The sequence below is a fragment of the Hoplias malabaricus genome, chromosome 11, assembly GCF_029633855.1.
Source record: "Hoplias malabaricus isolate fHopMal1 chromosome 11, fHopMal1.hap1, whole genome shotgun sequence".
Classification (NCBI taxonomy): Eukaryota; Metazoa; Chordata; class Actinopteri; order Characiformes; family Erythrinidae; genus Hoplias; species Hoplias malabaricus.
Window position 1 is genome coordinate 13,070,836 of NC_089810.1, and position 9,496 is coordinate 13,080,331.

A 9,496-nucleotide genomic window follows, 5' to 3' on the forward strand; every position below is an offset into this window, starting at 1 on the left:
AAAAGACAATTAAAAGCAATATGTTTTCGTATTATGGATTTGAATATACTCTTAACATGGAGGTGTTTTGGTTGATATTGTGCTTTTTAAAGCCTCATGTTCTGGTAATGCCTAGTGTATTATTTACACTATAATAATGATCACAATACATTTCTTATCCATTATTAGTCATTAGTGATATTTCATTTTTGATTATCTCTGGTAAAAAGCAAAAAAGCATAAAATGACCATGAGAGTGCAAAATGAGAACACTTTCAAATATTAGTTCTCAATAGTGTTTTTGGAAGTGTAATGATCTTCTCTGAGACTGAAGTCGTTTGTTGAGAATGTGGCTGTTCATATGCTCTGACTGGTTTGTGTCTCTTTTATGTAGACGAGCATTTCAGGAATATTATCAGGAGCATCTGGAATATGCCTGTCCCACTGAGGATATCTACTTGGAGTAGAGGAAGAGAGGTTACCAAGGCAACCGCTGTCTGTAACAACAGATGGAGTTTTGCCACTTAGAGGCAACTGGTGGCCCTCACTGGATGTAACATAGGCCTCGACTTTTTTTCTCTCTCTCTGTCTGTCTCTCTCCCTCTCTCTCTCTCTCTCTCTTTCTCTGTCTCTACATGAACTGAGCAGATACTGTAGGCTCGATCTTGTGATGCGTCCATTTATTTACCTATTTGTTTACTCTTTTATTTATTATTCATCCTTGGAACCGATTGCCTGTTTATTTAACTTTTTTGTATGTTGTAGTTCCTAGGGACATGGCTTGGTTGAGACTTCCAATGCATTCTTTTTTTTTTCATTTCTCCTGATTTAGAAGATGAGAAAAATATTCACGTTTTAATGCATGGCTTTGAGGGTTATGCTCACAGACACCTATACACACATACATACACTGGAAATACTTAAATCAGTAATGAATTTTGAAATTCATTTTGGAAGGTTGGATTTTGTTTGTAAATATGTATTTGTTTGATTCTGAAATATGCTGAATTAGGTTTGTACTGAAACGGACAACTGGAAGAGACATTGGTGTTGAACAGGGATTATTATTATTGAGGGTCTGCTCACTGTAGTAGGAGGTTTAATGTGCATTCTTACTCTACCATCATGTAAATACTGTATATTTATAGACAGTAGGTGACTACTACAGGCGCTTCTTTACATTACTGTATGTAAGTAGCACCCTCCATCAGCAAAAGGAAGAGTGAAGAGGATTGCAGGTGACCAGGAAGGGTTCGCCTGAGAATGGAGAGCCAGGCCATGCACAGGCTTGTAGTAGATACTAATCTGAATTAATTACTCAGACTATAGCTTAAACAGGCCATTCCCAGACGTTAACTGTCAGACTTTGCCTTGGTGCTTTATGTTGAGTGTTTAGGCCCTGCCCTTCGTGCCACAAGAGTAATATGGGGGTTCAGCTGTATGTTCAGCATGTATCAAGATAAATATGACAAATGACATTTGGTAATTTGTATTTATAAAATATTCTGGTATCACTACTGCCCCGCAGTGTGCATAAGGCTGTATAACAACCAGCACAAGTCCGCATACACATTCATAAATCATTATTCCATTGGCCCTCACTTTTCATAAAGGTTATAAAAGCAGTTTTGATGTCATGCTGAAATAACAGCTATATCAGATGACACTGGGTTTTGTCATGACACATTCTAGTGCCTTCAGACTGACCTTCAGCTAAACAGCTCATTTGTGCAATTCGTCTGATTAAGGCTACATCATAAAAATCATTTTATTGTGGTTTACATTAAGCTACAAAATCAGTATTTCACTCAGACTGGCATTTGTTTTACTTGACAAAAGCAGTCAGTATAATAGATGATACTGTTTTTTAAGAAGCCTTTGTAGATGTTTGTGTAGGTTTAATTCGGTTGTTATAAAGAACGAATATTACCAGACACATCATGAACTGAGCAGCCTACAATGGCTTATTATGTAAATGTCTGTCTATTAAATAATAATGCAATGCTAAAATTTATCTGACAGACAGATAGAGGTGAATATGTTTTTTTGCTCATGGGATTTACGTTAGTCCTTGCCCTAACCTTGACTCCAATATCACTAGACTGTGTACAATAAAGCCATTTCATACAGAGCATGGAGCCCTCTGCTGGTCTGTTATAGTTAACATGGCAATGATTGGATCATCAGACCACAATAGTGTTAACACGTCTATAGACATTATAGATGATAATATACTGGGGGAAAAAAATCCTATAGATGGATGAGAAGTGAATTTTGATGATGGTCATGGATGATGGTACATGGAAGAATAGGCCAAATCGCTTCTAAATGTTCTGCTGTGGACATATTTGTCCAGCTTTTTATTTAACTAAGGCCTGGCATTTTAGTTCTCCCTGTGTCAGTAGATAAAATATGATTGCGTATGTCTTAGACAGGACTTAAATGCAGCTGTAGATGAACGTGTTGAGGCCGCTCGTGTCCTGCTCTCACCAGTCTCACGACTGCCCTGCAATCCAAGTCCATCGTTTCTTCTTCATTTGTGCTGATGAGACATGTGTAGGGGAGGGCTGCAGTTTTAAGACTTTTCAATGTGATTTGCTGTCAGCTAGGTTGCTGTAAATATTCTAGAGTTGAGATGACCATGCTGTGTCCTTTCTGTTGAGTATGTTACTGAAATAAATATGTAAATTTAAATACAAATCTTGATTACAATGATAATCCATCACAACCAAAAGGCAATCGTAATGGGGGGTTAAAAATTGTAAATTGATTTTAATTAGCATTTGTATATTTTCTTTCCAATTGCTTCACATCGCTGTACATCTGTGGTTGGATGTGTTGTCACAGTGTGCTCAGTAATGTGAGTGCTAAGACACATGCCTGTCAATCAGCTGTGTATTCAATCAGCTGTTTATGTCATTATGTCATAAACATATCCACCCCCGACCCCCCAAAAAAAATAAAATAAAATAATAATACTAATAATAAAACGTTTATGCTACCTGTCCAGCCCTTTGGCTTAAATCAGTTTAATAGGCTTGGTCCCAATTCCTCAATGAGGTGAGTTTAGGCAGGTCACGTTCTTCAGGACACCAATCAGGATCCCAGATTCCAACTTGCGACTGTTTTCCATTAAGACATCACTTCATAAATGTTCGTAGAGATTAATGGGTTTCCTTAAAATGTTGTAGACATTATAGCATTTTACAGTCATGGATCGGCCATAACCCCTTATGTATTGAAGCAGAATTATTAATAACTACTGAATACAATAAGCCTGAGTAGCTGAATGACTACAGTAAACACAGACTCTGGACTTCAAGTACATCATGCAGTCCTTCACTCTATAACAAGACCAATAGCAGCAGTATGACAAACTATCTATCTTGTATCTTTAAAAATGAAACTTGTAAAAACAAAAAAACAAAAAAATTCACTGCCTTGTCATGGATTTGGTCTTATGAATAAAATATATGCTTGATGTCACCACAGAGTGTGTGTGTGTGTGTGTATATATATATGTCTCTGTCACTGTGTACTACTGCACAGGTATATTCACTAAATATGTGTCTCCTAAGGTTGCTTCAGAAGGCTTTTCAAAATGAAATCCAAGAAGACTATGATGAATAAAAAAGGCAGGTGGATTGCTTTATTTTGGATGTGTGTTTACACTGTGATATCTACAGCAGCAACACAACAGGTTAATTTCCCTCATTAAAAAATTATGTCCACTGATTAGACCACAATAAATCTAAAGACAGCAGGAAATCAATCACAAAGTCTCTGCTAATTGCAAAACTTGCTGGCGTAAGAGGTTTTAGTTGTGTTTATACATACAGACTTGTATTTGGTATATTTCCCTTTGAAAAATACAGACAAATTACACTCAGTGTTCAGTAGTAAGAACAAAATGTGAACACCAATGTGAACACCATAGCAAAATGATCAGTAGGTCATAGATTTACACTGGCAGCATTCAGGTTTAGGTGAGCATTGTGGGGTACAGCAAGGCTCCAGTTGAGGGTCTGATCCTTTTGCAATCTCACTCTCCCCAAAAACCATTGAGGCCTCAAACTCTTCCTTTAGGCCCTGGATCTTCTGCAACACTGACACCAGCTCTGGGTGATCTTTCAGTGACAGGTTATAGTTTTCAGAAGGGTCTGAATGCAGGTCAAACAGCAGAGGAGGGTCATGCTGCTTCAGAAAAGAGATCATATGACAGTCCTGGTCTGGAGTGGTGTCACTGTGTGCTGCACCTTAGACAAAAATGAAGGGGGTAAAGGTGAAAGATGACAAGTTAAAAATAAAGAAATTGATTATTTTATTCAGATTTCTGTAGATCATATTAAAAAAACACTTACCTCGTGTGTAATAGTGAGCCTTGTATTTTCCCCATCTCACTGCAAACACACTGTATTTCTCACTGGGGTCAATCGGGTAGAAAAACATGACTTCCCTATTTCCCTGAAACCCACAGGTCAGTGTGATGTAAATACACACATTACTTATAAGAAATCCTGTTAAAATACCGTAGCTGGTTTATAAGTCATGTCTCCTTACTTGTCCATGATTGAACAATATATCAGTCATGTCCACACCATCCAGTTGAACTTTGGGCAGTGGAGCTCCAGCTAGTTTGGCAAAGGTTGGCAGGATGTCCAGACTGCTGGACAGGCTATGAGTGATGCCTGGGAAATATGAGCAGACACATCACCAAAGTGGTCACGGACATTCTATGTTTAATGTATGATTCTTGGTCAATGAGGCTGCTGTACCTGGCTGTATGACCCCAGGCCAGTATGCAACAGCAGGTTCTCTCATTCCACCTTCATATGTAGTACCTTTACCACACTTCAGCAAACCAGAATTTCCTCCACGAGACATTCGCATGAGCTCTGGCCTACGAGTGGGGGAGGGAAAAAAACAACAGAAAAACAGTGTTTGGGCTGCATGATATACAGTTTTACTGTATATACATTATCCATGTCCTAATCTTGGCTTTGCATCATTGATATCTGAAATCAGGATAGTGGAAATAAGCAAACAAATCCTTTACAAATGAGCATTTCTGTCCCAGGAACATTTTGGTACACTTTTACCATCCATGGTGGGCCTCAATGACTTACAATCTTTCATCACACACACGTGTTTGTATAACCACTCTTACCCATTGTCAGCAGTGAAGAAAACAAATGTGTTGCTCAGAACACCTGTGTCCTCAAGAGCTTGAAGTATGTTTCCTACAGTGGAATCAAACTCCAGCAGGGAATCTCCAAATGGCCCTCGAAGTGACCTTCCCACAGCCTTCCAGCCTGCAAACTGAGGATAGTGAGTGTGCTACAGGGCAGAGTGAGAGAGAGAGAGAAAGATACATTATGAGAGAAAGCCAAAATCATTAAAAACTCATTGTGTAGTTTGAGAAATCTGAATTAGTTTTTTAATGTTCAAGTTCATGAAGAGTTTCTGTAAGTCTTTGACCCACAACTGACCAATGCAGATAAAGGTGATCCATGTGTTTTTAACCCTTTTTTCTCTGATCATATTAAGAGACAGCATGTATAGATGAGAGTGATGTTGTTGACTCACATGAGAGGGATAATAGAGGAAGAAGGGCTGTTGTTTCTGGGCTGCTGTGTGGATGAACTGAGTGGCAAAATCACTGTAAGAATTCTCCAAATTCACAAAATCTACAGGCTGCTGAATAATGGTTTCCCCATTCATCAAAGGTACAGTGACCACTCCTTGATCACAGTGGCCGTAACACTTCACATCAGCAGGAAAGCATGTCAAATTTTGACAGGGACCCTTTAGAAAGAACAGGAGAGACATTTGCAGAAATCCTTGCTTCCTTGAAATTATGTGTTTAATATGTTCATGTACACTGTACAGAGCACTGCTTCATTCAGGACTAAACTGTGGGGAAATTATGAATCAGTTAAAAACTACAGGTTTAGCCAAGAACTATTACATGTGATACCATGTTGTATTTAACAGTTACCATGTCATGAGAGTAAGGGATTCCAAGGTAGTGGTCAAAGCCTTGCCGTGTGGGCAGGTAAGTCCCATTTGTCCCAAACCCCAGGTGCCACTTCCCTATCATGGCCGTGGTGTAACCCAGTGGTTTCAGGACCTCTGCGATGGTGGTCTCATTCAACGGAAGTCCACCCCTGGAGCCTGGGTACAGCACACCAGGGTATATCCCAGACCGGGTTTGATAACGACCCGTCAACAGGGAAGCTCTGTAACAATAGGAGGAATGACTATAGTCAGTTTAGCGGTTTTGGAGCCACCTAGTGGGTGTCAAGGCCTCAGCATACTTCTTGCGGAGACGACGTTCGCCTGGCTTCGGGGAAAAATATGACGTAGTTTGGGATCAAATGAACAACCGCATACGTCGCGAGAAGGCTTCACTCATCATGTCGTGCACACTGAAGCTGGGCGAACTCCCCAAGCTTTTCATTGGTCAGTACAAAAGAGGCGTGTCACAACACAAACATGGGCGACTGACTGAGGAGCAATTCTCAGAGCATCTGCAGTAGAGGAGGGCACGCGACAAGAAAACCGCAGAAGACCGGCAAGGCGCTCTCAGTTCGCCCAGCCTTCGCGAATTTCGTTTCGAGAGAAGTATGCTGAGGCCTTTAGGCTGTCTGTTCATAATAAATTGTGTTACATACTGGCCACACTAGCGAATAACCAGCTATGCTACTCATACTGTATGTCTAAAATTATAATTTAACATTTTAAATTGATATAATGTGTGGAAAATAATGAAACGATGAGTTCCAAAATCCGTTTATGTTTGTGCTGTACGTCACACCTGGAGGGGCTGCACACGGGGCTCGTGACGTAGAAGTCGGTGAACCGAAGTCCGTTGGCGGCCAGTTTGTCCAGGTTCGGTGTCAGAGAGGACGGGTGACCGCTGTATCCCACATCTCCAAAACCCAAGTCATCCGCAAACAGCAGCACGAAGTTCGGTAGAACCTCTGACCCACACACCGCGGAGAGCAGCACCAGCCCTAATACACACGTACACTCCATGCTCGAAGTCTGCTGAAACCTTCTCCCAGTGGTCAGAGGCTTGAGATAAGCTTATAAAAAAACGATACAATATCCCATAATTTTCGCGCGGTCTGTGCAGCCTCTAGCTGTCGTTACAACGGACGGACCACAGCAGGGTTCTTAACCTACAGGCATTTAACCGTTTACTGATCCGTCCACCAACAAACAGTGTTTTATTCAAAGTAAACGGACACAAGAAACCATAATAAACTTCCCCATTACAGTCACGTGAAGAGCCGTGTGACTAACCCAAACATTACGTCACTTCTAAAGGATAGATGGGATTTGTAGTTTTTCTACAAAGACCACACCTGACTCACGACAAACCACGGAGTGATTTTATGAGGTAACACAACAAATACAGTCTGTCGTCATTTCCCCCCTGCATCTTTTAACGTATATTTAGTATGATTTTTATTTTTTTGAGTTTATATACATAAACATTTCTGTCCTGCTTTTGTGGTGATACATTAATCCATCCTCAAGGATCACCAAACTTTATGGAAAAGTTGATCGTTTTTTAAAATAAATATATGTTTATTTAATCTACAACCTTAAACGATTTATAATTTAAAATTTGGGACTGCCATTCACAGAATCCTGTAATATCCCACTCTGGACAGAACGTGGAAGCTGATAAGTGCAAATTCTGTAAAGTTATGCTATAGTGGCTCCCTAATAATGTTTGGACTTGTCAACTTTGGTAATGTTTAATAGTGTTAAAGATTAAATTGATGAATTCTTTGTTAAGTATCTATTATGTCCAAATATTTTTTGGGGTAACTGTACCTCCTGAGGGCGGCACGGTGGCGCAGCAGGTAGGTGTCGCAGTAACACAGCTCCAGGGACCTGGAGGTTGTGGGTTCGATTCCCGCTCCGGGTGACTGTCTGTGAGGAGTGTGTTCTCCCCTTGTCCGCGTGGGTTTCCTCCGGGTGTTCCGGTTTCCTCCCACAGTCCAAAAACACACGTTAGTAGGTGGATTGGCGACTCAAAAGTGTCTGTAGGTGTGAGTGTGTGTTGCCCTGTGAAGGACTGGCGCCCACTCCAGGGTGTGTTCCCGCCTTGCGCCCAATGATTCCAGGTAGGCTCTGGACCCACCGCGACCCTGAACTGGATAAGGGTTACAGATAATGAATGAATGAATGTACCTCCTGAAGCTGTTTTACATGTTCTGGTCAATCTACACAATTAACCATTAAATGTATTCATTTGATTGGTCTGTGAAGTAATTTAATCTTTTGATTTTTGAATCAAAACATTATTTCAGTGTACCACTTCCGGGCCTGTCATTGTTTGATTATAAAAATAATTACATAATAAATTAAACATTTATCAAAGATGCTTTGATATTCACCACATCAGACATTTGCTGCTCTCTACGCTTTTGGGAGGATAGTTTTACACACGTTACTTGTGCTGGGCACATTTGTGTGCTCCACCACTGTGTGTCAGTCTTTCATTGATAGTGATGTGTGTGTGTGAGAGTCTTTGGGATTGATATGTTGAGTCACAGATGGCAGGAATGATCTCTGGTTCAATCATTAATATCTCATTAAGATGAATTCTTGCTCCTCAGCAGCTGTCCTGTGATGTCCTCTACCCGTGGTTGGGTTAGTAGTGATACAATGTGACAAGCGCTCAATTAAACAAGCAGGAAAAGCAATAGATTGCTGAATCGGGAGCGTATCCACTGGCATGGGGAAGTGAATGTCACTGCAGATTTTCCATGGTGCTGATTTTGGAGGAGATGTGGGAGAGAAACTGAAGGCAGGAACACTAATGAGGAATACACTCTGCCTTTAAATGCATTTCTTGGCTTCAGAGTTCAGGGTATTCTTAGAGAACATTGGTGGATGAAGATTTCTGCTCCAAATTTCCATTTATCAGAGTAATTCTATATCGAAAATGAAATAGAATGAACTATGTATGACTGGATACCTTTCTTTAAAACAGCATTAATATCAATGTCATTGCAGTGAATAATTTAATCATTGTTACTGAACATTATTGAGATAAATAACTACATGATAATCCTGGGGTCTAAGGGGTAAATTGGGGTTAAGCTGTTTCATTTTCATGGCACATATACAGTACTATGCAGAAGTCTTAGGCTCCTAAGATAATTATATATATTTACAGTAATGTCTTCTCAGTAAGTATGGTGCTTGTATAAAGTTATATATAATATTTAAAAATATACATATAATAATAATAATATAAAACAAATAAGAGGGCGGTACGGTGATGCAGCAGGTAGGTAGATGAAAACAAATAAGAAATATAATTTTTTTTCTATAAAGTGTGAGTGAGTTTGAAGAACAATGTTTTGTTCAGATTCTCCTTGATTTGCATGAATTTGTGAAATCAACAGCACACATTATTAAAACAACACATTCACACACAGAGTGTCACACTCACTGGAATAAAGTTATTTGGTTTTATTCTAATGTTGGGTGG

General features: G+C 39.8%; 2 protein-coding genes across 4 annotated transcripts in view; one reads left to right on the top strand and one right to left on the bottom strand.

Annotated features, from left to right (window-relative positions):
* The window catches only part of mapk8ip2 (mitogen-activated protein kinase 8 interacting protein 2), a 47,991-nt gene extending 44,538 nt beyond the window's left edge, over positions 1 to 3,453 (top strand). For all 3 annotated transcript variants that reach the window (XM_066685724.1, XM_066685723.1, XM_066685725.1), the window contains one exon: positions 374 to 3,453. In XM_066685724.1, the coding sequence (XP_066541821.1) occupies positions 374 to 446 (73 nt within the window). In that variant the 3' untranslated portion in view covers positions 447 to 3,453. The remainder of the gene's footprint in view (positions 1 to 373) is intronic.
* Positions 3,454 to 3,619: 166 nt separating this feature from the next.
* Positions 3,620 to 7,287, bottom strand: arsa (arylsulfatase A). The gene is made up of 8 exons (XM_066685299.1): positions 6,797 to 7,287; positions 5,978 to 6,218; positions 5,566 to 5,784; positions 5,147 to 5,316; positions 4,755 to 4,879; positions 4,540 to 4,667; positions 4,341 to 4,443; positions 3,620 to 4,235 (listed from the first exon to the last, which is right to left on the bottom strand). The coding sequence occupies exons 1-8, from the start codon at positions 7,015 to 7,017 to the stop codon at positions 3,925 to 3,927; spliced, it is 1,518 nt and encodes a 505-aa protein (XP_066541396.1). The 5' UTR covers positions 7,018 to 7,287; the 3' UTR covers positions 3,620 to 3,924.
* Positions 7,288 to 9,496: the final 2,209 nt, after the last annotated feature.

Coding starts and splice junctions, on each gene's coding strand:
- arsa (XM_066685299.1), bottom strand. CDS start 7,017: ATGGAGTGTACGTGTGTATTAGGGCTGGTGCTGCTCTCCGCGGTGTGT. Junction 5,785..5,977: donor TCCCTTACTCTCATGACATG/GTAACTGTTAAA, acceptor TTCTTTCTAAAG/GGTCCCTGTCAAAATTTGAC. Junction 4,880..5,146: donor TTCTTCACTGCTGACAATGG/GTAAGAGTGGTT, acceptor CCCCACTCGTAG/GCCAGAGCTCATGCGAATGT.